Genomic DNA, 27,888 nt, shown 5'->3' on the forward strand with positions numbered 1-27,888 from the left:
AGAAGCAAGTGAGGGTTTTAGTCCTGAAACAAGGTCCAGTCTAGTCTCAGAATCGGTAATGTGTTACGGGTCCTCCTGGAAGATCAAAATGATTATTTTAAATGGAGAAATTACATTTCAAGTACCCAGATTTTTAATCACAATTTTTAATCACAGAAACAACAGCAACAAAAAAAAAAAACGTAATGTCTGTCATTTAGACTGCAGCTTTTTACTTGAAGCATAAACATACAGCTCACTAAAGCCCGTTTACCATTAGTACCTACTCGGATCAAGTTGACTTGGATCGACTGGTTTTCCATTACAGTATTATAGCTCCCACTAAGTACTAAAGGTGATGCAGTGTCCTGGGTTTGTGTGCTATCCTGTCTAATCTCTCTCAACTGTCCCATCAAAGAAAAGCTAAAATGCCCACATTCACCCTTTGTGCATCCTGTGCTCACCGTGTATGCAGGGTTTTGGAAAGATGCAGAACTCTCATCTCCATTTGGCTGAAACATATGCAAAGGAATTTTTTTTTAAAGCAGGCCCATGTGTATGCAGATGATTGCAGATTCAGATCCCATCATTATTTGCTTTCAGCTTCTAATGCTTGAATACTATTCTGACATCTGTCTTTGTGGATACCTGCGTGCTCGAAACAGCTGGTACATCAGAGCCATATGCTGGGATCCCAAAATCCTCCTAAAAATGCAAGAAGTAGAAGAAGTTTAGAGAATTAAATAAACAAATAAATGATCACCACACAATAAAACAAATAAGACTATCAGAGCGAGATTTGAAAGCAATTTTTTTAAGGGTTCAATGTGTTACGACTCGCTCAAATGAAACTAATCTGCGAAGATTTGTGATGAATGTGATGGCAACCTCAATGGAAACTTCAGGCTTGGAATCACTTCCTATGCGTTCAATCACAGCTTGAGCCTCTTTCCCATATAAGGGATTCTCAACAAACTCCTGAGGGAGGAAAAAAAAATAGGGTCATGAGACAGAGCTCATCAAAATATAAAACCCACCAGAACACAGAGCAGCGTTTTAATACAAGAATATGATGCTGAGGAAAGGTACTTTACTTTTTTTCATGCAGTTACGTAACACAATAAACAGCACATACAAGATTTGCACTACGTTTATATTAAAGCCTTGAAATGTAATTTATACACAAAGTCTGAGCACAAGAGCATAATTCATAGGGGAATTGTTAGACGCAGACATGAAATAAAAAGGAATAGAGAGGAATCAAAGTCCACAGGAGAGCAGTGTTGTTGTTTACTCACCTCATTTGTTGCCATAAGAGCGGAGGTGGCTTTAGGCAAGTTGTTGGAGGGTAGCGGTTCTCCACCTTCATACGCTGGGTTCTCAAAATTCTTCCCTGATGTCTCCACCGTGAATACGGACGTACAGGGGACCTGACATCACACAGCACACATTAGCGTTATGGATCACCATAGACAGGATAAGAAAGTATAATCTGTATTAAATCTCACAAAGCATTTTTAAACAGTTAATGAATATATTTTGTTTTGCTACTGACCGCCTCTCCATTCTGCAGGCCTTCATTGTCTTCTCTTTTCATGCCATTTTGGGTTGAACCATTCCTGCAAAGTATTATTATTTGGATGTAAATATCATACTAGCATGTTCTGATAATGCTCTGTCAACAACCTTTAAATACAATGAATGGATCTGCTTTTATATTCATTTTTATTCAGAGTGCTATTGAATATTGAATAAAAAGGTTAAATTATATCAAAATGAAATATGAATTCTTATTCTTATTATTTTAATATTTGTAATAAAATTTTGTAAAAAAAAAAGTGCGTATTTATCATTGTTGTGATTTTACTGTTTATTTACTTTCCCATTTGATTTTAAGTTTACTTATGAATTTCTTCATTATTAAATCTCATTGTTAGACCACCACGCAGTGTAAGGTTTGTGGAACTGGTGCTCAAAATTAACAGTACCGGTAATTACCAAATATATATTTTTTAATGTTTATGTAACAGTTAATCCACCAGTATGCACAAGTTCTGATTAAAATGATACCAAAATAGGTTTTGTTTTTATCTGTGAATTTTCAATTGTATTGTTTCTCCCCCCCCAAAAAGCAGAAAAAAATTATAAACCATATTTTTGATTAAGATGTCAGATTAGAGTTTTTTTTTTACTTTCATTCCTGAACAGAAAATCAGTTTTAGTGGTTGAATGTTACACTTCGTTAATTTCTGACTTTTCCGATCTTACCTGAAGTTTGGAAAATTAGCCATTGATGGCATACTGGGCATTTTGGGCATGCTTGGTAAGTTGTTCCGCAAACTCTCGGCCAGATTCGACTTCTTCTTGGCAGCATAGACCAGAGCAACCAGCAGAGCCACAACCGCCACCGTTACCCCGATGGCTATTCCAACTGCCAGGGAGGGACAGAGGCAGGCAAGCAGGCAAGAAGTGACGTATGAAGAAGCTCGTTAGAATTAGAAGGACATTTTTATTTTGTTATTATATTATTTTTCTTTAATTAAAATCAAACATACCTGACGATGCAATCACATGGAACACGCTTATCTCGCAGAAATCTCCTTTCCATTCTGAAGGACATCTGTACAAAAAGCAAACCACAAACATAACAGTTCCAACACTGCCAATGGTTTAACTTTATCTCACTGACATTACATTAACACCAGCATTAACACAGCAATTTAATCCAATGTTTTATTTTGACAGCTGGCAGGGGAAAAAAAAGGAAAGACAATCTTACATGCAGAGAGCCTTGTTGTCATCAAAGTAGCAGGTGCCTCCGTTTTGACACTGGCAGGGAGGCGGCATGGTGGGTGGTGGATCAAACCCTGAACAATCATAACATTGAGAGGTTTTTACTGTGCTATGGCAGGAAAACAATCATTACTGAGACATCAGTACTGATGATACGGTGTAGCTTAATTTAGTCACTTTATTTAGTTATTTATGTAACACTAATTCAAAAAACAGGCCCTTCAAGGTGCTTTATATTGTAAGGTAAAGACTACAATATTAGAAAGAAGCCCCAAGCCACAATCCCTTCTAAGCAAACACTTGGTGACAGTGGGAAGAAACTACAAGCAGAACCAGGCAGAACAGTGGCCTTTATCCTTTCTCCCATTTACTGTTGGTCTCTCACGCCTGCTCAAAATTTCAGTTCACGTAACACTAATATAAAAATTCAATTCAAATCAAATTTATTTATACAGTGCTGAATCACAACAACACTCACATCAAGGCTCTTTATATTGTAAGGTGGACTCTACAATAATACATACAAAGAAAACCCAACAAGGATACGACCCCCTATGAGCAAGCACTTTGGCAACGGTGGGAAGGAAAAACTCCCTTTTAACAGGAAGAGAGAAGGAAGACAGGACAAAAGACATGCTGTGGAAGGACGTGTTACAGTAATGTCACAAAATAAAAGTCTGAATACATTTACAGTAAAAATGTCACATTAATATGGTGAAATAATATTATCCTCACTATTAGCTACCAGCTGATGTGAACCCCAGCAGAAATTGGCTGATCTGCTGCGAATGAGGTTGAGCTCGACTTCACAGCCTGCCTGAGTTAACACCGCCCTTGATTTTATGACACTACACATGTTTACTAAATCTATTTAATCTATTCTATTTAGTCCCACCAGCTTCACTGAACTCTGTGTTAATTTCATGCTGTGTAGATAACAGGGAAAGTGATAAAAGGTTGTCAATATTGCTGCAGGAAAGATCACAGAATAAAAAAAAAAAAAACTTATGATGAATTGATGCATTAATACTTCTAATCCTTTTCTACTTAATTTGAGCAGTCTAAGAACTCAGTCATCCAATCACACAAGTTCTTTTTCTTATGCCTAAGAACTTTTAACTCAGGACTCAGTGCCTTGCCCTACGATACTTCGACAAAAAAAGGCAGGAATCTTACCGCCAACCTTCCGACTGACAGATGATCTGTCTCTTGAGCTGCTGGCACTCCCAGCTAAGACATGATGCCTACTATTTTATTAAAAAGGACAGAGGAAATTAAAAAAAAAAAAAACTCCTCTTCTCACCTGCATCACATTCAGTTTTACTGCCTGGGATGAAGCTGGTGCCCTCGGGGCAGGCACAGCTGTACCCTCCTGGTCGGAGCAAACACAGGTGGCTGCAGGTTCCCTTGCATGGATTCTTCACTGCAAATACAAATAAATAACATATTTCATGTTTCATCATCATCATCATCATTGTCCAGGCAATCTCCTCTCTTTACAGTTGTGGCTAATAGAATAATAATGTGTTCCTCTGTTATTCATGGTTGACTTCTTCCACTTTCCTGCACATTACTGCTAATGCTGAACACACAAAAAAACATAAAATAGCTCTTGTGGGTCAAAGCACTCAATGTTCACGATGTTTAATGGACTATTAACGTAATATCACACAGAAATAAAATGGATACAAATGAAGAGGCTTTGCACACTGTAAACAAACAAACCCTGCATGCACACTTTGTGGACATGTGAGAGAGTGTGCAGCTTACTGGCTATGGTGTTGTATCTCTGCTGCTGGTACACAGAGACCTGGGTGAGCCAGGGCCCAGCAGTCAGCAGCTTGATCTTGTCACCCTGGCCAAACTTGTCCTGTCGAAACACCTCGCCTTTCTCCTGAGTGCTCCAGTAAACATGGTCTTCGAATACACTCACACTGAAGGGGTTCCTTACATCTGGGAGAGATGCAGAAATGAATAGTTTTACTCAGCTCCAGTAACAGCAACCGTTTGGAATATGAACGATGGATTAGGAAATTAGGATCACCTATGTACACGGCCGTTTTACGCTGCTCTCCTGATGGCAGAATAGACTCTATGCGGCTCTCCTTGGAGTCTGACCAGTAGATTCTGTCATTGTTGGTGAAGTCGACTGACAAGCCAGTGGGCCACCCAAGACCATCAGACACGAGAACTTTTCTCTCCTGACCATCAAGCCAGGAACACTCAATTTTGGCTGTGGTCCCACGATCTGCCCAGTACAGCATCCTGCAGCAACATGACGGACATGAAATAACAGCTCATTAAGACGGTTTCATTGAGATTTCCCAGGACAGCTACAAATTCTGAAACTACAAGTATTTTGAAAATCTTGGCCAACACTGATACTGATGCAGGGTTTCTAACCAGTCCCCCTATGCTAAGTTGACCCTCCACCTCGGCATGTTCAGCTGATATCTCCGCTTATGTCCACAAATACAAGATCACAGTCATCTTGGCAAACACAGAAGTCCTGTGATGTTTCATATTTGTACAGTCTTCATATGTTGCTCTTGAAGGTATATCATTGAATCGCTAATAACATCTAATATGGGCCAGTGCAAACTGGGTTCTGGCATAAAAGATACTGTCATTATTTAGCGTGTAAGAGGTGAGAACTCTGTGATTTTATGTGACCCTGTTGTATATGCACTGACTCATGTGTGTTTCTGGGAGCTCCTCTCTTATGTTTTTGTGCTTGATATATAAATTAACAGACTGTGCCTGTGTTTAGAAAATCTAAACACAGGTGCAATCTTACCCCAGTCGTGGGTTCACAGCCACAGCAGATGGGTGACCCAGATCAGTCTTGACAAGGTGCTTCCTGTAGCGTCCATCCAAGAAGGCCACTTCTAACCTCTGCAGCGTGGAGTCTGCCCAGTAAAGGTTTCTTAAAAAAGGAACAAAATTATCAGAGAGCTGAAAAACATTCTGGTGCTTTATGGGCAAACCCCCTAAAACTTTAATGTAAATAAAATATATTTTAATAAATTAGGATTAGGATTAAGGCATTAGAGCACTGAACTACTGTAATCAGGTAAACTCACCTGGCGACCCAATCCACAGCGATGCCGTCTGGGCTGGTGATGTATTTGACGCCGAGATCAACAGCAGCACCGATGTTATTACTGCCATCGTCCACTGATGGTATGTATGCTCTCTTTATGGCGCCTGGCATAGCGTCTTTACCAGCAACAGTGAAATACACCATACCTGACAAAACACATTTGTTGTTGGTGTAATTTGTGTGCACCTAGGTGTACTATGTGGTTTTTATAGTAGGTAGTCTTAATTATTGGTCAAACTATCGATACCAATGCCAATACTGACCTGAATACCTACACAAGTTGTCTTTATAGGTCAAAAGTATTGATATCATCAATACTGGCACTTTATTTACTTGGTATCAGATCGATAGTATCACACAGCACTGATGTTAATCAATGGATATCTTACTGAATCCTGTGTTGTTGTGGTCCCAGTCGTAGTCCAGAGCCATGATGTGCTCCTGTTCTTCGATGAAGTCATGGTAGCCCTCTGTCTGCAGGTTGAACCTCCGGATACGAATGTTCTCCGGTAGAAGCAGCATGGGAGCTGCTCCTGTTGGACACACACATACATGTTTACATGTTTTTGTCACTGAAAAATATAAAAAACAATCAAAAGTGCATTCTTATTGTTTAAAGACATTTCATTAAGGTGCACAGGCTGGTCTCTGAGGTCTTTAAGAGTTTCTAAGAGTCTCTCCACCAATAAAATGATCAGTATGGCCTGCATCTACTTGTCTTTTTATAAAATATACATTGTAAAATATATGAAATGTATAACTGATGTAGGTAGTTTTTAACAGCAATAGAAACAACAGTTATTACTTACAACAGCATTCTTGCTGTTTCAAATCTAGCAAGAGAAAAGGCATGCCTGCTAACTAGACCCACCATTAAATCATTGATGAATCTGTTTTTCACACTTAGATGAGAAAGAAGACTGTAATGAGGCCAAAAATATATTTCAGTAGCTGTGAAGTCTTCTCAGCTCCATAGAAAACCCAGCGGTTTCTTACCCACAGCCTCGCACATTTTGCCATTGCCCACTTTCCTGTAGCCGGGGGCACACTCACAGTCGTAGCTGCCTTTGGTGTTCTTACAGACCTGAGGACAGGTGCTGTACACCTCGCACTCATTGATGTCTGAAAAAAATCACCAGCCAGGATCAGAAGGAGTGTGGGTTTTACCCAACAGATATTTAACTAGACATGTATATTTATCATAAACATGTATGTATGAGTGTGTGTACCCAGGCAGGTGTAGGTGCTGTCTGGGTCCACTGTGTATCCGGGCCTGCAGGAGCAGATGAAGCCTGTGCCATTAAGGTTCGTGCACTCATGCTGGCACAGATTCTCGTCACAGTTGCGATCGAGGCCAAAATCTGGAGGACAGACAACATGCAAAAAACAGCTTTTGAGCCACACGCAAGAGCTACTTATAGGCTTAGTTTACACAGGCAGATTAATTCAGATATAACCCAGTAATCTGGTTAAATGTATTCACCATCACTGAACATATGTGTAAGCACCTCGATAGAAGCAAATGTTTTTACAGTTTACTGGCTGGGAGCACTGCTAGGAAGAAAGACATCAGCTCAGAGTAGGAACTGCTGCTGCCCGTCAATCTAAAAAAAGCACTAAAAGAGCCCACTCCAAATAATCTGAAGTCATCATCCTACAGTAAGTAAGATTCAAAACAGTTGCCAGTGTTTTAAGAGGGTGACATCCCAGGAAATTCACCCCAAGGTCAGACTTTGCAGTGCTCAGAGAAACTACAAAAGAACCCAAGAGGTTCCTCTCAGACTTTCCAGGCCTCAGTTAACACGTTAAATGTTAAAGTTCATGACAGCACAATTAGAAACAGACTGAACAAGTATGTCTTCTATGGAAGTGCCCGAAAAACAGTCTCCTCTACAAAAAGAACATTGCAAGTTTGCAAAGTTACAACTGAATAAACTACAAGATTTCAGGAACAATGTCCTTTTGACATACGAGATGTTTTTCCATGGACAGTGTCACATTTGGTGCAAAAACAAACACAGCATATCAGCTGTTAAACACAGTGGTGGAGAGGTCATGATCTGGGCTCATTTTGCAGCCACACAACCTGGGCATGTTGCAGTCATTGAGCCACAAACTCCTCTGTCTGACAGATAAAGCGTGGCTGAAATTGGGTTATGTAACAGGACAATGATATGAAGCAAATCTACAACAGAATGGCTGAAAAAGAAAAGACTCCAAAGTCCAGCCAGTTTGACATCCTGTGGTGGGACCTTAAGATAGCTGTGCATCAACAAATGCCCACAAACCTCAATGAAGGGAAGCAATGTTGTAACGAAGAGTGGGACAAAATTCCACAGTGGCGTGAAAGACTAATAAACTCATACAGAAAATGATTACTTATTGCTGATAAAAGTGGGTCTAAAAGCTGTTAAATGATGGCCTTTAGTTCTTACTGCTTCTTTGGCTTAACCTTTGCTAAATAAATAATGACACCATGTCATGTTGATGTTCATGTCTGGTTATGTTTAAGTTATTTTAGGACCCAGTAAAGACCAGATGATTTTTATTATGTCCTGGGTGGCAAACTTCATTAGAATATTGAAGTAATTATCTATATTTGTGCTGTGCAAAAATCTCATTAATTTGACAACAGTTATAATACTGTTATCCTATAATTCCCTCTGATTATGAGAATATATCTCCTCTTTCTGTAGAAGAGCACATAATCTCAATTATGTAATATTATACATAGATCCATGCCATATTTCCTACTGATTGCACAATACATTTGTTTTTGTTTTGGTCAATATAATGCTTGGATTCGTTTTTCTGCCTGAACCAAAACACCGTAAATCTTTTATTAAAGCTCCGTGAAAACACCATCATCACTCGTCCTAAAGGATTCATGCTGTTTTTTCCCAGGAACATTTAATTCCAGCCATTGAGTTAAAGTGAAAAGACGATGCTGTCCTCCTGCCAGGAAGCTGAATAAGTCTTTTGTTGTGGCACTTACTGCAGCCCATTTCGTCTGTGCGGTCTCCACAGTTGTCATTGTGGTCACACACGTATTGCAGGGGCACGCAGTGTCCGTTGGTGCATTTAAACTCCTCCAGTGTGCAGGGGGCCAGTGTGGGCTCGCGGCCTGTGAAGGACACAGTCGAGATGAATCATCAGCACAAGTATTCAGAAATGGTTGAGTGGGTATACAGCCCACCTCTGAAAGCGTCACCTCCACTTATCTAAGATTAAATTCAGAGCTTTTTCTAGAAGCTCTTTACTTCTAAATTTTCAAACACAACTCCTCCCACTAGATTAAAGCGTAAACATGCTTTCGTGATGCACATATACGCCTTTCACTCATGCTTGTGTATCACAGAATTGCACATCTTTACTGTCTCCTGCCAACAAACAAGTGGATTTAGATGAGCAAGCCAATGTCCACCTCTGCTCTGAACCAAACTATTTAATCTCCTCTCAAAATAATTTGCTCTGATTGATGTTTAAGCTGATTGTGTAACAATTCCATACAACAGACTTTTTCCTTATCCTTGTTATGTTTCAGCTTTGTGTCCTGTGCAGGCACTGATGTCATTTTGGGATTTCCCATTTGACTGGCTTTAAAGAGGAAAGTTCAGGATTAGCATTGTTGTTTGGACTAATGCTTGACAATCCCAGTAACTGATGATAAGAGGTGCATTTGCTGAAACTAATATGCAATCTGATTATGTTCACATACAAAAAGGAAAAAATAATATATATATATAAAAAAAAAAAAACCACCCAGCACGCCCCTGCGGGCGGTTTATCCTTCAAGCTCGGGTCCTCTACCAGAGGCCTGGGAGCTTGAGGGTCCTGCGCAGTATCTTAGCTGTTCCCAGGACTGCGCTCTTCTGGACAGAGATCTCCGATGTTATTCCCGGGATCTGCTGGAGCCACTCGCCTAGCTTGGGAGTCACCGCACCTAGTGCTCCGATTACCACGGGGACCACTGTTACCTTCACCCTCCACATCCTCTCGAGCTCTTCTCTGAGCCCTTGGTATTTCTCCAGCTTCTCGTGTTCCTTCTTCCTGATATTGCTGTCATTCGGAACCGCTAATCGATCACTACGCCGTCTTCTTCTGTTTGTCTACCACCACTATGTCCGGTTGGTTAGCCACCACCATTTTGTTCGTCTGTATCTGGAAGTCCCACAGGATCTTAGCTCGGTCATTCTCCACCACCCTTGGGGGCATCTCCCATTTTGACCTCGGGACTTCCAGGTTATACTCGGCACAGATGTTCCTGTACACTATGCCGGCCACTTGGTTATGGCGTTCCATGTATGCCTTGCCTGCTAGTATCTTGCACCCTGCTGTTATGTGCTGGATTGTCTCTGGGGCATCTTTACACAGCCTGCACCTGGGGTCTTGCCTGGTGTGATAGACCCCAGCCTCTATGGATCTTGTACTCAGAGCTTGTTCTTGTGCTGCCATGATTAGTGCCTCTGTGCTGTCTTTCAGTATATATATATATATATATATATATATATATATATATATATATATGTATGTGTGTGTGTGTGTGTGTGAATAAATATATATATATTCACACACACACACACACACACATAGTATTTCCCCCCTTTCTGATTTATTTTGTTGGTTTTTTTGCATATTTGTCACACTTACATGTTTCAGATCACAAAAAAATGTTAACACTACACAATAAATACAAAATGCTATTTTCAAATGATGGTTAAGGGAAAAAATGACCCTCTGTCCCTTCTTTTAAACCTAATAAGTGATTATTCCCTTGGCAGTGAGAGATAAATTCTGATAAGCGGCAATATGTTTTTCAAGTTGCTTCTTTAGATTTAAGTCTGGACTTTGACTGGGTCACTCCAAAACGTTCTTCTTTTGTTGTTGTTTGTTCTTTATGCTGGAGTGTTTACATAACCCCAGTACTCTTGAGTTTCAGTTCAATTCAGTTTTATTTATATCGTGCCAAATCACAATAATAGTTGTCTGAAGATACTTCATATTGCAAGCTAAAGACCCTAAAATAACACAAAGAAAACAGAGAAAACCCCAACAATCATGTGACCCTATGAGCAAGCACTGTGGTACAGTGGGACGGAAAAACTCCCTTTTAACAAGAAGAAACCTCCAGCTGAACCAGGCTCAGGAAGAGGCGACCATCTGCCATAATCAGCTGGGGTTGGGGAGGAAGATAGGACAAAGGACAGGGTAGTATAAAGTGCATTCTGTATTTCCTCTGGTTGGTCTAACGTTAAAATGAATTTGATTGTCTGTAAGATGTAAATGTGAAAAATATGCAAAAACACAAAACTGAGAAGGGGACATATACTTTTTCACGGCACCATATATTTACACAGTACACTAAACATAGTTTATGCAGAGGGCAACTACAAAACATCAATGTTTATCCCTCTATATTGCCAAATGTTCAGCTGTCCTATTCCATTACTCTACGTCCAATTACGTCCAATAACTGATCAGATTTGTGCATTTAAATGTATATTTTTAGTCATGCTAAAATATGCAGATTGCAGGAATGTGTGAGTGGGAGTCATACAGAGGTCTTCTTTCTCATCACTGCCATCTCCACAGTCGTCCTTCTTATTACACAGCACTCCAGCATAGACACAGTAGCCGTTGTCACAGCGGAACCGGGACGGCATCTCACAGGTGATGTTCACTGGTTAAACACAAGCAAATGCGACTTGAGCCCAATGTCTATGTCTGTGTGTCTATATATATATGTATATATGTATATATATATATATATATATATATATATATATATATATATATATATATATATATATATATATATATATATATATACACACACACACACACACACCCCTATCTATCTATCTATCTATCTATCTATCTATCTATCTATCTATCTAGATATACATAAAAATTAATAACAAGCTTCTCACAGCATAAGTTGAGTTGCTCATCAGATCTGTCCCCACAGTCATCAATGCCATCACACACCCAGCCTCGGTTCACACAGATGTGGTTCGCACACTGGAACTGGTGCTCAGGGCAGTAACGTCCTCCAGGGTATCGAGTAGCTGGAAAGATCGGGAAAATAAGGGAGATAGTTTGCACATTGTTACTAAAATCAGTTGATTTTTTTCCCTGTCTTTACCAAGGTCATGTTTTAAACTGTCTTTCTTAAAGAGATATATCAGTGGAGAAATAAAACCAACCATCACTGCACACCATTCTGGTCACGGTTTCTCTTAAAGGTGCCTCTTTTCAAAGTTGGTCCACTTCTTTTAACTTTCTTTTTAATGCCACAGTTATTTGAATTATCGCTGGTAACTTTTCTCTGATTTGTGCCGTCTTTGGACATGCTGGTTGGTAGATTTTTCTATTTTCTACAAATATGTTATTACCACTTTCCTTCCACAGCCCTGCTGCTGCTGCTGCTGCTACAGCATGGCAACCAGAAGAACAAAAACTGACATGTTCCCAGAAATCAAAGGACGATATGCAGAGAAAGCATAGGGGAACCAAGTGATGAGGCAAAAACAGATGGGTCCAAGCGGCAGAGAGTTTTCTTCAATCATCACAGACAATCTGAGATTGCTGGATGCGAGAAGAGCTGAGGGGACTTTTTTTTTTCTTTCAGTGTATGGTTACATATTTTACAGAGACAAGGATACAGCAATTACTCTGAATTCCCACTGTTACCATTTCAGAGGCGCTTTGGGCAAACAGGAATAAATCCAAGTGTGGAAAGTGAAGACACGGATGGCTTGCAGCTTTCATCAACAGCAAATGAAGCCACCCTGGTTACATTACCTTGGAGGAACATATCAACAGACATATCTCTGACTTTAAACTGTTAGCTGAAAGAATACCTTAACGGATTAATGGATGGAGTGCTTGTATAATTGTCCAGCTTTCATATATTCAAATAACAGTTACAATTTATCAAAAGGTATTCTGGATTTAATCTTAATATCTGGGAAATTTGGCATTTACAGGACGCACATAACAAAGACTGGTTTTCAGTCTACAATCAATTTGGAAGCATGTTATGGCTTTATTGGATAATAGTTAACAAAATGACTGGAGAGAAAAGGAAAGAATGCAGGGAAATGACTGCAGTTGATGGTTTGATCTCACTTCCTGGATGACCAGAGCCCTACAGGTGCAAAGTTCAACCACACCAAATTATTCAATGTGTGTTCAAATGTGAAAAAAGGATAAATCTTGTATAGCTACTCTGTGGTTTAATTACTGGGGTTAACTAATATGCAGTTTTAAACCATCTTATTGTGTTTCTCACCTCATTTAAGCTTTAAGCAAAAACTGTATATCCCTGTCTGCTGTTAGACTGTTGTGCCACATTTTCATTCTTTTGAAGCCATAAAGCCTGAATAATTACCTCACACACATATAAACAGAAAAAATAAATAAATAAAACTGCGGGGGCCCAGAGTGCCATTAATTTTCACGCTGTAAACTTACGACAGCTGGTCTCATCTGACAGATCCAGACAGTCGGGTCGGTTGTCGCACTGCAGAATAGCGGGGATACAGTGACCCGAGTCACATTGGAAAAAACCTGGACGACATGTCTGCAACTCTGGAAGAGAGCCAAGATGTTATGTTGATGTGTGTGTTTGCGCCCGTGTGTGTTTTGTTTACGGCTGGATGTAATTTTAAGGAGGCCGAGGAGTTAGCAGGAGGAGGAGGCGTCTGCTCACCGCAGTCTCGCTCGTCCGAGTTGTCCCCACAGTCGTTGACATGGTTACACGTCCAGCTTCCAGGAATGCACTGCTCGTTGTCACATCGAAACTCACTTTCAGAGCAAGGCCTTGGCTCTAGAGACACACACACACACGTGTTCAATATGAGATGTGTGGCCGCTGTGATATAAGGCTTCAAACTACATGAGTAAAAAGCAGTCAGAAGAAACATTTTTAATAAGAAGACATTTTTGAAACAGATTGCACTGAAAAACTTACGGCAGTTTCTCTCGTCTGAGCTGTCGCCACAGTCATTGGAGCCATCGCACTGCCAGCGGATGGGAATGCAGCGGTGATTGTCACAACGGAAATCTCCCAGAGGGTCACAGGTCACTTCCTCTGTTATAAAGCAGCAGCACAAAAGGTGTTTGAACATGTGGTCATGAGAACATTTTGGGAAATAAGATTTTTAACCTGCTGAAACCAAAGACTTAAAAGGTAAAGTGTGTCAATTTTTAGGTTACTTAATAGAATAAAAGAAGGTTGTACTCATAAATATAAATTGATCAGTGTGTTATTACAGCTTCCAACAGATTGATGCATTTTCATAAACTTAGAATTAATCCATTAAAAATACATAGAAGCCAGTTTGTGGAAGCCCCACAATCTTGCAAATAGTGGCCAAGATGTCATTGCTGTCAGGGCTCTAAGACATGGAAATATAAATAAAAGGACGCTTATTTATTCCTGACATTGTCAGTAGACTGCAGTCTGCATTCTACTGACATCTGGTGGTGATATCTTATACACTGTAGCTTTAACTTCATGAGTTTTTAGCCTTTTTAACACAGCTTGATACATTTTCACTAATAAATACTAATTGTGTGTGACCACCTTCTTACAGTGTAATTTCTATCTATATAGGATGATGCATCTTTGCTATTTGTTTTTACTGTTCTGCATTGCACCCATTATTATTTAATCTTTGGAACCGGAGCTTTAAAGTCGTCTACAGCCAAGGCTGAAACGAATAAATATGTTATTTAATGATTGAGCGGTGCAAATGATCTGTAAAGGTATTCAGATTTCTTTTTCTGGATTAGAAACTACAAGCATTGCAGAGCTTGAACTTTTAAAGTACACCACAATATCATCAGATCTTTAGGAACTAATTTAAGATTTTGACACATGTGCAGTATGCAGCTGGTCTGACAGCCCCGACACGTCTGCTGACACATGAGCACTGACCGCAGCCTTCCTCGTCGCTGTTGTCGATGCAGTCGTTTGAGCCGTCGCAGCGGGCCCACTGAGGAATACAGCGGTAGTTTGTCTTGCAGGAGAACTCTGTATCCTCATCGCACTTGTAGTCTGGACCCACTGTGGAGACAAGGCGACAGAGACATCAGGCAAAGGATGGAAGGAAAGTGGTGAGATTAGTAGTAAGATCGAAAATAAAGTCTGCAAGGTGACAAGAGGGTGAGAAATAATGAGGGAGGATGAGTTGAGACAGAGCCAGACAGACAGTAATTAGAAGCAGAAGGAAGAGGGGGAGGAGGGGGAGGAGGGATTGACTGTGCAACTTAAATTTAGAAAAATCAACACTACGTGCAGCTTCATTAATTCACCCAGGTTACACCTGCGCTGTGTCTGAATCGATTGTATATCTCTGAAACAGATAAGTCGATGCTTGATTAAACGGTCGTGCGGTTCTGCAAAGTGCACGGCTATTATCAATTAAGCTGCTCCTTTTGTGCTCATCACAGACAGACATGGGGAAAAGAAAAGGAAATCATGGTTGGCACATATTTAATTCGCGTGACAGTAGCACTCACTGCAGACTTCATACGGCTCATCAGATCCATCACCACAGTCGTCCTGGGCATCGCACACATACATTGACGGCACGCAGCGGCCGTTTGCACACGTGAACTCTCCCGGTTTGCAGGTCTTCTGGGAGCAAGTCTCCGCATCCTCATCGCTGCCATCTGTACAGTCAACTATTCCATCGCAGTGCCAGGACACAGGAATGCACCTTTTGTTTTTACACTGGAACTGGTTTCCAGCGCAGCGGTGATCGCCTGTGAGGACAGGAAACAGGTTTAACATTGAACCCTCTTCCTGAAAACAGGCTTTCATTTTCAGCAGAAAGAAAGAAAGAAAAAAAAAGAGAAAAAGGAAAAAATAAAGGCCTAAGAGAATCATAGTTAAAAACTTGAATCTGGTAAACGTAAAGTAATTTTTTCTGTTCAATTTTTATTTGATTGAGTTATTTAGAGTTCGTATTCAGGATTCAGGAAACTTTCATACTGCAGAGAGCAGCATCCTCATCTGAGCCATCAGGGCAGTTTTGGTGGCCGTCGCAGAGGAAGCCAGGGTAGGTGCAGTTGCCATCTTGACACTGGAACAGGCCAGCTGAACAGTAGCGAGGTGGGCAGGTCTGAGGTTCATCTGAGCCATCACCACAGTCCGACTGACCATCACACTTCCACCATATCGGAACGCACCTAAGAACAAGAAAACGTACAAAAAGCTTTACCCCTAATGATGGTTAATAAGCAGTACAGTAAAGTATCATGACTTTCTGTCACACTAACTTCTCATTGTCCCCACAGCGGAACTGGGTGCTGGAGCAGTCAGCAACACACTGGATCTTAAATCCAACAGCCACACCAATGAAGTGATCGGGACACTCGCAGGTAGCTCGCTGCCCTCCAGGCGCGATCAGACACAGATGACTGCAGGTCAGGTCATGGGACGAGCAAGGGTTCTCACCTGGGGAATAAGACGATTAAATATAAATTATCTTCTGCCGTCCATTGTGATGCCGGGAATATAATAGCACACAGCTGTCATATACTTACTTCGAGGCTGCCTGTAGGGATGGTAGACGTGAATGTCATAGGGGCGATGGGTGTTGTTGCCCATAACTGTACGCTCCTCGCCAGTGTACTTATGAGCTTTTTCCACAGTATGCGTGTTCCAGTCTGTCCAGTAGACCCAGTCCTCAAATAGAGAAACAGCAAATACATGGGGAAGCGAGCCAGCGATGGCCCGGTGCCGATTCTGGCCGTCCATGTCTGCAAAGCTAAAATGCACAGAATAGGGAGGTTTATACACAATGTGATTAATTCACATGTAGAAACATAAAGAGAAATCAATGTTTAGATAATTCAGTGCAACACAGAATAAACGTTCTGTGGGATACTTCATGAACTCACTCCAAAAAGTTAAGGTGGGAATCAGCAAAGAAGATCTTGTTGTTGGTGTAGTCTATAGTTAGAGCATTAGGCCACTCCAGCTTGGTTGTGATAATTGCACTGATATTTGTTCCATCCATGCCAGCTCTGCCGATATATGCTGCGTCACCCCAGTCGGTCCAGTACAGCCATCTGGGCAAAAGAGGGCAGGAATGAAGGAATGAGGGATGAGGAAAAGTCGAAGCAAAGGAATGGGAACAACTAAAAACCGGGAGGCAGAAACAACTGCACACGTTTGGTTTTAGAGTCAATCATAGATTTTCTCTGTATGTGTGTGTGTGTGTCTGTGTGTGTGTGTGTGTGAATACCCATATTTAGGGTTAACAGCCACAGCACGAGGTCTGGTGATAACGTAGGTGTGATTTCTATCTGTAAAGTGTCCCGACAGCAGTTTCTTCTGGTAGCGCCCATCCAGCTCCATCACATGAACTGAGCTGTAATACCTGTCCACCCAGTACAACTTCCTGCAGGAGACAGGAAGGAGAAAAATTAAATAAATATATAAATTAAAAAGATGTTGTTTGTGAAACACATAGATGCAAAGTTAATAAAAATTACCCCATTCATATTCTCTTTTTCTTTATTTTGTATATGGAAGTGTGCGTGTGTGTGTTTACTCAGGATGTATTTTGTGCTCTGAGAGCGATTTGCTAGTTATAAAAAATAAAATAGGAGTACACGTGCAAACAATTGTTTTCCAATTGTGCGAATCACTTCTTGTTACTTAATAACCTAAATACTTATATGTAACAGATTATTATCTATTAGGTTTCTCCTGTTTTACAAACCTGCCAACCCAGTCCAGCGCCAGGCCTTCAGCTCCTCCTATATCGTTGCTCACCAGCGTCTCCCTGTCGCTCCCATCGAAGCGCATCCTCTCAATCTTTCCTGCCCCTACATCCAGCCAGTACAGCCTCTTCTCATAGTGATCAAATTCTAATGCCACCACATTTGTCAGGCCCTGCAGGACTATGCTCAACTGTAACCCGTCAGTGGTCAAATTGCGGATGTAGTAGCGATTGGTATACAAGAGGTATGGGTTGATGCCGCTGTTCTGACGGCAGGTACGTCCATCCGGTTCGCGGATGTACCCTGAGGCGCATTTGCAGTGGTATGAGCCAAAACTGTTCTCGCAGATCTGGCTGCAGACGGCGGGTGTGCTGACACACTCGTCGAGGTCCTCGCAGGCTTTGCCATCTGGCATGAGCTGGTAGCCTGGGTTGCAGGAACAGTAATAACCGGTGAGGGTGTCAGTGCAGATTTGGGCGCACTTGTGGACTGCTGGGTTGAGACACTCATTAATTCCTAAAGAGAATAAAGAAAAAGTGAGAAGCTGAGCAAAGACAGAATATGGATGAGGTTTTAAGACCTGCAGCAAAAATACAGGTAACAAGAGCACTCAAAGAGCACAACTCTCCATGAAGGGCAAGAGCTATACTAAAACTCGACAAGAATGTTTTAAAAGAGCTCAAACAATGACAGTGCTTATGTTTTCCACTGACAATATATTGCTTTAAAATGTGGAGATTAACCAATGGAATCTCAAATGAGCCTTTTTCCTCATTTGTGTCACCCTGACCTTTGACTCATGACTTTTAAGTACTAAAATTGTGTATTTTATTATCTTTGCCCACATGATTGGAGGTGATTGGAGGTGATTGACTGAAATCTTTGGTTTCTATAAACTGTAAAAAAAATTCGATTAAATTTAAATTGACTTTTGGTGCAAACATTGAAGGTCAAGATTGGCCTGCTTAGCCAACCCAGGTACTCACGTCCCCCAAGGCCCTCTATATTATTGTCAAGTTTAAGGACAATCCATAAAACATTTTCACAGATATTCATATTTGACGTGACCTCTGATTTTCACCAAAATTAAATCATCCTGAGCTGTTTTTTGTGTCTACTGTCACAAAATCTGCAAATGTGTATCTTGAAAACTGTGGATGTTGGACTGCTAACAAACAAACAGACACAGACAAATACGTCTCATTACATACTCCATCTTTTCAGAATAAATCATCAGTATTTATAATATGTAGCACAAAGAAACCTGTATAAATATACATATATTTATAAAAGCAAACATTTTCATAAAATATGAAAGCACATAGGCTTGGTCTGATTGACAAATATACTTTTTGTGACACCTTATCTTTTTTCATTATATATACTTTAACCATGTGAAGATTTGTGCAACCAAAGTTTCTTTTAGATGCTGTATGACAAGGAAATACAGTTCATAAATTCTATCAAAAATGTCCCACAGTTTTCCATATTTGTTTGCCTCTTACCGCAGCCTTTTTCATCACTGTCGTCCTGACAGTCCTTCTGTCCGTTGCACACCTTATTGGAATCAATGCACTCTCCCGACTTGCACATGTACTGTTGAGGAGAGCAGGTGGGCTGAGGCGTGAGGCACAAGCTGTCCGCCTCGTCCGAACCATCCAAACAGTCGTTCTGCCCGTCGCAGATGTAGAAAGAGTAGATGCAGGCTCCGTTACTGCAGGTGAACTGGTTGCTGCTGCAGGTATCATATGTACAGCGCAACTCATCGCTGCCGTCTCCGCAGTCATTCACGCGATCACAGCTACAGAAGAGTAGTGATTAATTACTTGCCTGACAATAGAATTTGTCTTGAGACCAGTAAACACATCTCTACTTTTATTCAATCACACATGTGCCACACTTACTGGAAGGGGATGAGGATGCAAAGCCCGTTGGCGCAGGCAAACTCATTCATGTGGCAGGTCCGGTTGGGACAGTTCTGGAGCTCATCAGCTGCATTGGCACAGTCTTTCTCCCCATCACACACAAAGCTTAAAGGCACACAGCGTGGATGGCCCGGGTACCAGGTCGGACAGGTGAACTGGTCAGAACTACAGGTTCGTTGGCCTCCAGGTGACAATATGATATTAAAAAGCAAAATTGATGAAAGTGTATGAGAATGCTAACCTGAGATTATATAAATGAATCAAAATATTGAGCAGCCTAACGCTGTACAAATAATGACGACATATCTAACTGGTGTCTCACCACACTCCAGCTCAGGAGCCTCGTCACTGTTATCCCAGCAGTCATTGTTGCCATCGCACACCAGTGACTCAGGGACACAGTTTCCATTGGTACAAGTGAAATGGTTTGGACTGCATGTTCTGATTATATCTTCTGCACAGTAGAAAACACAGAATCACATTTTAATGACGATGGGAAGTGTGAACTGAAAGAGAAAAAAAGGGCTGGCTTGCTTCATACAAGTGTGTCTTCCTTATGCAAAACACGAGTCACTATGGAAACTCACATCAAACCTAAAGTATAAAAGTCTTTGAATTTAAGTTAGCTGCACTAATGTTGAGCACTCACCACAAGAGGGAGGTTCATCTGTCCCATCAGTGCAGTCTTTGATGGAGTCACATACCCAAGTCTGAGGGATACACTTTCCTACATCACAACGGAACTGATCGGGAGCACATGTACGCCCCGCTGTAACACACATAAGCGCAAGTTTGCATAGATTTACATCTTTATTGATGTGCAGTTCAAATTAGCTGAAGCTTTATACATTCTTTGACTCAGCTCACCACAGAAGAGAGGATTCTCATCACTGTTGTCTCCACAGTTGTTAAAGCCGTCACATAGGTTTCCAGGGTAGATGCAGATGTTGGTGTTGTCACACTTGATCTGGCCATTGGGACATGTACGATCAGCTGGAGAGATGTTGGAAAGACACCAGATGGGATCATTCACCCAAGGCCACTGGCAGCCCTTTGACACTACATACGTAACATTATTTATAACATTATTATTTAGCAATATAGAATCATTTTAGGTGTGAGTACAGTATTTGACTTGAAATTGTCCAACTTTAGTTTCTGGGGAGGAACGGATGGAGAAAACAGTGACTTCAATCTCATCTTTTTTTATTTTTTTCTGTGTTTGCAGTAACCATCTCATTGTCTAACATAATCAAATATTAAGCCCAACAATTAGTCTCGTCATTACTCACGGCAGTTGATTTCGTCAGAGGTAGCGTTGTCCCGACAGTCGTTGTAGCCATCACAGACAAAGCTGGCGCTGATGCAGCGTCCGTTAGCGCAGGTGAACTCGGTAGCAGGGTTACATGTGGGGAAGGGGCAGCCCTGTTCATCACTGTTGTCACCACAGTCATTTGTGTAGTCACAGGTGTAGCTGAGTGGGACGCAGCGCCCATTGTCGCAGGTGAAGTCTGTGGCTGAGCAGGTGTGGAAGGCTGGGGAAGGGTTAAAAGAAACATGAAGGCTTTTGCAGATGTTGGTATAGCTGTTTGCTTCTTGGCTGGCTAAGTTTGTCTGTTTAAAGAAGACATTTTGAAAAAAAAAATGTCCGGATTTCTCACCACAAACTCTCTCGAGCTCATCACTGTTATCGTGGCAGTCATTGTAGCCATCACACTTCCAGCGTGCTAAGATACAGTTACCATTGAGACAGGTAAACTGATCTGCCTGACAGCGTTTCCCCGTGTCTTGTATACAGTCTTTGCCATTGTTTGCCAGATACCAGTTCCCCTCATGAGGACACTGGCACTCAGGGCCGACGGGACCTGAAAAGCCACAGGTAACACAGATACCTGAGGTAAGATTCCTTGTATATTTGCTGTCTTTTTCCTGTTGTCTATTACACAACTTAAGGTGGGATTTGGTGCCTTTTTGTGCATCAAAAAGCCTGCTCTTACCAGAAACACAGACATGACTGCAGCCACCGTTGAACTGCTGACAGAAGCTGGAGCAAATCTCCTGCTTTGATTCAGCATGAACGTGAATGTCTTTTGGTAGGTACTCCAGATTCTGGGCTAGCACTGTAAAGCCAGAGCCATCATTCTTACTAGCCCTGAAGACACCTCTTTCAGTCCAGTCGGTCCAGAAGATATCCTGCTTGTAGACAGTCATACCAAATGGATAGCTGAGCCCTTGCATGATCACTTCTCGATTCTCACCAGTCAGGGTCGACCGCTCAATCTTGTCTCTGTAGAAAGAAATTTAAAAAAAGAAAAGAAAATCTGCTGCATAATCTGTCTCTCTCCTAATTTTTAATTTATATGAGAATAACTAGACATACTGTGAAACATCGACCCAGTAGAGCATCCTCTCCTCATAGTCTATAGACAGTCCGGTGGGTGATGTCAGACCCGTGCTGATGATGACAGTCCGGAAGCTTCCACCCAGTGTTGCCCTCTCAATCTTAGCTGGAGATCCCCAGTCAGTCCAATATAAGTAACTGGAAAGTGAGAAGCATCAGACAGAGTAATAAGAGGGAGCTCAAAGCTATACTTCATAGCATGTTTAATATCTGAAAGTCATCTTCAATCTTTGGACATTTGAGAATATTAGTTTGCTTTTACCCATAGCATGGATCAACAACGATGCCTTTGGGCCAGTTTGCAGGGGCTATGATTGACCGGTTACCTCCATCTACTCCGATCGACTGGACATTACATTTAAAGTAGTCGGTGAAGTAAAGACGCTTGTTTATCCAGTCAAATGCCAAACCCTCTGGATTGTCCAAATCTAAGCAGCATTTAGAGGATTTGAAATTAAATAAAGTCACAAATGAGAAAAATGAAATGATGAATGTGAAGAGTGATAATGCTTAACTCACTTGAGATGATAGTGACAGGGGGGCTGGTGACAGATGTTGTGGTGATGTAGCCAATCCTGCTCCGACCTATCCCGACATACTGCGTGAAGAAAATTCGTTTCTCTCGGAAGTCATAATCCAGGCCCATTACGCCATTGCCCAAGGTCACAGTTGGATAGGGTAGACTATGATCCGTTGGGTCTAACCTCTGGCTATTTAGCGTGTAGCTTGTGGAGAAAACTAAGAACTCATCCGGTTCATAACCACATGATACTCCATTACCAAGAAGTGTCCCGTGGGCACAAGCGCATTTAGGTCCTTGCTTGTCTGGAATGGCAAAGCAGAGCTGCTGGCAGCGTCCGTTGTCTTCGTGGCATGGGTTAAATCCTACCAGATTGGCAGATGTAGGCTGGACATGTGCGTCAAAGATGGTGACGTCCATCAGCTCATCGAGATTGTCTCGGATTACCTGGTAACACCAAAAGTTGTTATTTCTTTGTCAGATAGCATAGGCATAGCACAAGTGAAGAATGATTGTTAAATGCCCACAACTAATTCCAACTGCTATCACAAAAAGTATACCAATTTTTTGCTCGCTGTTAGCTCAAACTCTCTCTTACAATACTACAGACAGAAAAACGGTTCTTATGTACCCAAGCTAAATTTGACGAGCACTATTATATTATATTATATTATAGCTTAACTATTAAGCAAGTAAACCAAAAACTGACATCAGATGTATTTAATTTCCAGATTCTTAAAAGAGGATTTTCTGTTTACCTGTACTTTATATTATTGTAAGCTATCACTGGAGAGAATGACAGCTAAAACTACAACTGTGTGCTAAATTAGGCAAATTCAATGTTCACCTCTGGCTGGTCGGTATTGGCTGGGTCCTTACTGGCTTGGAAGAGCTTTCCAAGCCTTTTATCCACCCACAGCATGTAGTTTCCTAATATAGCTAGTCCCATTGGAGATGGATACCGGCTCCCATACCGGATAATCTGCCTCTCTGTGCCGTCTATGGCCATGCGTGAGATCATATCAAGAACATCATCTGTCCAGTAGAGGAAGTTATTACTGTAATCAACTGTTAGGCCACGAGGTGACGCTAAGCTCTCTGATGCCAACACTGTGCGGTTTGTGCCATCCAGCAAGGCCCGCTCAATCTTCGGTGTCTGACCAGCATCAGTCCAAAAGAGGTAGCGAAGTTTAGGGCTGACAGCCACATCCCGGGGCTGATCCTCAGAGGACTTAATGAGAATCATTCGGAAGGTCGTGTTGATGGCCATCACCTCCAGGTAGGTTTCAGTTTTATGAGCATTGGTGAAATACAAGTTATCTGAAAAAGTAAATAGAGAAATTCTACATTATTTTTGTAGATTCTTTACATTTTACATTAATGCTAGTGGAGGTGGATGGATAAAATTGTTGGTGGATGTTGCCACATACTTGCAATCCAGTCAACAGCCAGACCCTGAATGCCTCTTACGCCAACTCCTGAAGGGAGAACTCTGGTGTAATGCCCTCCATCAGTTCTGGCTTTGAAAATACCCTTGTATGTGGAGTAGGTGCTGTTCTCAGTCCAGTACACATAGCCAGATTTAATGTGGGCATCGACCTTATCATGAATGACATATGATGCTGAGAAAAATATCAGAGAGGAACTTGGGTTAACGGAAAGTTGATGATTATAATCTATGCTATATAATATGAAAACAGGTTTGAACTTCATATTTCAAGACAATAAGAAGCCAACATACATCCGCCAACAGGCACCATAGCTTCAGAGTGGTCAGAGCTGTTTACGTGGAAGCCACGGATATATGAGCGAGTGGAGACAACGGCGAAAGATTCATACTCTTGGCAGCTGGAGCCATCTGGAGATGGGTGAAACCCCGTAGTGCAGGCACAGGTCTTCTTATTGTCGGGTTTGGGCAAACAGAGGTGCGGACAGCCGCCGTTGTTGGAGCTGCAGGCATTAGTGGTTCCTGCTGAGTCTGAGGTGGAAAAGACAGGGTGGCGAAGGCCAGCGTTACTGGATGCTCATATTTGACTGGAGAATAAGAATTTATACCAGATCTCCTGACATGAAAAGGGTTTGACTGATATTATACAAGTAATTTTTGTGTTGTGCCGAATCTGTGACTTTCAGCAAGAGAAAATCTTTGATCATATAAACTAAGTATGGACTTTTTTTTCTTTTAATTAAACCTGCTTCCCAATATCCTCACATACTTGTCTTCTTCGTATTCTGCGATCTATCTCAAACACAGAGGTGACGCACCCTTTTTTGTCAGGAGTCCTAGACTTAAATGCATCTTAACATAGACAAAGACATAGATGTAGACTTGATTTACACAGTGGGGAAATTCACTTGTTCCAGCAGCACAAAGAACAGGAACAAAAAGTGAATTAGAGATATATTAGAAAAAGTGAAAAGTGAAAAAAAATGAGTAAGAGAATAGAAAAAAGGCCAAAATATAGTACTACGTACAGATATGTTCAATAAAAAAAACCACAAACATAGACAGTATTGTATATTCTACTATGCACACACAAGTGAAATCTCCCAAAATGAAAGATCATTTACTTTTTGTGAAAAACAAGAAAATGTTATGAGCAAAACACAAAAAGCTAGATTCAGAAAACGAAATAAAATTAGCCCTAAATATCATTCCCTCAGTCACTGGCTGGTATTAATTGTTATATAATCTAACCAGTCTGCATGAGAACACCAAAAACCCAAAGAACGGGCACTTCTGTAGTTATTTGAAAGACACTTGATTCACATACTGTCTCTTGCATGCACTTTGAGACCATGGAGGCCAGACATGCCGCTCCTCATCACCACCATATTGGCGCCAGTGTCCTTCTCCACCCTCTCAATGACCTCATAGTCCAGGTCAGTGTAGTAGAGGTAATTTTGGTAAATAGTCAGCCCCCATGGATGGGACAGACTGCTGACCACTGTCACACGGCTTGCCCCGTCCATAGTGCCACGCTCAATCTGGGAAAATAAGAACGAACTGAAAATATTAAAGTGATCACATTTCTAGTTAAAGTCTACATATTAAACAGGTAACTTGTACTCACCACCCCTGTGCCAGCCACGCCCCAGTACAGTTTCATGGTGGAGATGTCAGCAGTGATGAACCCTATGTTAGCCATGCTGCCTGTGTAGAGGTTCACAAGGTTGCTGCCATCCATGTCAGCGCTGGCGACCTTTGGAGGAACTCCACTGTCCGACCCCTTGTCTGACCAAAATAACTTTCTGTGGATGGAAAGGTTAAACATGACAAGTGATGTGATCTCAGCGAGTCATACCGCCAACTTCTCCTCCCATTCAGTCAAACGTCACACCTAAACGCAAGATTTGCTGCTGGTGCCACACTAATGCTGATAGGTAACAGGATGTTAAAGTCCAAAAAACAGAGATTTCTTAGATTTTAAAAGTGAGGGGAATATGTTGCCAACATATTCACCAGCCAACTATTGTCTTCTTAATGGTAATGAGGGTGCTGTGTACTATCTACATATAATATATACAAACTAAATAGCGCTGATCAAGGTAATTATATGTATTTATTAATTTTTATGAACATGTGATTTACCCTCGGGCTGGATCCAGCACAATTCCAATGGGCTCTCCTACGCCCTCTGGTTTTCCGTTAGAGGTGATAAGGATCTTCCTGTAATGCTCACTTCCATCAACACGGATAACCTAAGTGCGACATTGTATTTTATTTACGTCTACTAAAAAAAAAAAAAAAAAAATCCCCCAATAAATAATAAATGCAAAAGAACAAAAGGCAAATCATAACCTGCAGGTTAAAACAATAAAGGTTAATTTTAGCACTGAGCAAATGTTCAGCAGTCACTTTATAAAAAATTGAATTTGCAATCAAAAAGATACAAAACCTCTGAGTTAACCATGCATAGCATTTTTAATTGTAGGTTGTTGTAATAATTTGCTAAACTAAACTTCTTCAAGTAACAAAAGTTTGAAAATATATCAATTTAATAAATAATAAAAATAAAAATAAAATAAAATAGTAATATACCACAATAATATCCAACAAAAAAGGAAAAAAAAGGAAATGAGTATATTTGATTTGGGGTATTTTTGGTAATTAAACACAACATCATGACGACATCTGTATTTAATCTTTTTTGCCACGGTGTTTTCTGATCTCTTCTAATTCAAGTGTTGTTTACTTGTTTGCAGGTACAAGTGAGCCTAGGCATGACAGCATCTTATCAGTAATTGATAATTCTGTGTCTCACTATAATGCTTACTTCAATGGTTTTGGCAGTGGGATTGGTGTAATACATTATTCGGCCTATCCAGTCAAAAGCCAGACCGGCCGGTGAGCCCATGAAAGCAGCTGGAGCAAACTGAGTTTTGTTTGTTCCGTCGGTTTTCACTCTCCAAATCGAATCCTAGCATGAGAACAAAAGAGTCAATTAATTTAAAAGAATTATTCAGAATCTGCAGGTACTATTGATGTGCACTGATCTCATTTTTCTTCTGTTTTAAACTTATTCAAATTTAAAATGAAATACAATTTCCTTCCTAATATAATGAATTGATTGTAATAAGACATCTTAGAATCTATGCATGTTTCACACTCAAATCTATTGCATGTTATAAAACTCTTTCCGCCTCTTCAGTTTAAGACCTCCACTCACAGTGCTCTGCACCCAATAGACAAACTGCTCCTGATCATCAAAGTCAATGTCCCGCCCCTGGCTGATGCCAGACACTGGGGTCATTGCATTGTTGGAAGGGTCTGTGGGATCCAGGGGAATGCCAAAAATCACAGTATCCCTAACCACCATTAAGAAGGGAGTCTCATCTAGAAATGAATGGAGAAGAACAAAGAGATGCACAGTTGTAGGAGAGATTTTTTTTTAGCAAAACATTTACAAAATGAACATTAACCACGAGCAGAAAACTCATTACTGACACTGATTTGTATTCAGCACTGTTAAATTCTGCGAACAGTGAGTCAGAGAAAGGTGTAAAACCAAAATTACCTTTAACACAGGTGCGCTTGTCAGCATCCAGCTTCCAACCTGATTGGCAGTGGCAGGTGTAGTACCTGGGTCTCAGTGTTGACAGCAGGCACAGCTGAGTGCACAGGTGTTCGCTGCATGGGTTGATGGCTAAACACAAAAGCACAGAGTCACTTTCAGCCTTGAAATCGGATTCATTAAACTATCACACTGGTATCATTAAAAGAAGAATTTAGTGAACAAACAGATGACAAATGAAAGGAACAAGCTGAGCCTTCCACGCTCACAGTGAAGGGATCTGGTGCCTCTGGGAGCATTTTGCTGGCATGATTTGATCCACCTATTTTCTTTAGGGTATCAAAATTGTGCCCCAGGGGACCAGAACTGATAAGGACCTCCTCCATGTCCATTCATACTACCCCAAAGTA

The 27,888-nt window shown here is 41.1% G+C and overlaps 1 protein-coding gene across 1 annotated transcript; it reads right to left on the reverse strand.

Annotated features, from left to right (window-relative positions):
- Positions 1-81: 81 nt before the first annotated feature.
- On the reverse strand, positions 82-27,382 carry LOC120738161 (low-density lipoprotein receptor-related protein 2-like). The gene is made up of 48 exons (XM_040039276.1): positions 27,134-27,382; positions 26,741-26,884; positions 26,056-26,165; positions 25,538-25,715; positions 25,238-25,451; positions 24,205-24,441; positions 23,894-24,085; positions 23,311-23,783; positions 22,463-22,910; positions 22,206-22,371; positions 21,923-22,081; positions 21,540-21,829; positions 20,835-21,407; positions 20,410-20,535; positions 20,192-20,311; positions 19,865-19,996; positions 19,522-19,723; positions 19,123-19,418; positions 17,617-18,133; positions 17,137-17,292; positions 16,790-16,960; positions 16,433-16,656; positions 16,166-16,343; positions 15,879-16,075; positions 15,404-15,649; positions 14,820-14,948; positions 13,851-13,970; positions 13,590-13,706; positions 13,352-13,468; positions 11,806-11,943; positions 11,433-11,555; positions 8,871-8,999; positions 7,105-7,236; positions 6,872-6,997; positions 6,265-6,408; positions 5,856-6,021; positions 5,570-5,698; positions 4,817-5,037; positions 4,543-4,725; positions 4,076-4,195; positions 2,759-2,846; positions 2,535-2,599; positions 2,248-2,410; positions 1,535-1,598; positions 1,278-1,409; positions 868-957; positions 628-684; positions 82-491 (listed from the first exon to the last, which is right to left on the reverse strand). Exons 1-48 carry the CDS (start codon positions 27,281-27,283, stop codon positions 147-149), a joined length of 8,997 nt encoding a protein of 2,998 aa, XP_039895210.1. The 5' UTR covers positions 27,284-27,382; the 3' UTR covers positions 82-146.
- Between the last annotated feature and the right edge of the window lie 506 nt (positions 27,383-27,888).

Source organism: Simochromis diagramma, unplaced genomic scaffold (genome assembly GCF_900408965.1).
Source record: "Simochromis diagramma unplaced genomic scaffold, fSimDia1.1 OVJJ01000402.1, whole genome shotgun sequence".
In the NCBI taxonomy this organism is placed as follows: domain Eukaryota; kingdom Metazoa; phylum Chordata; class Actinopteri; order Cichliformes; family Cichlidae; genus Simochromis; species Simochromis diagramma.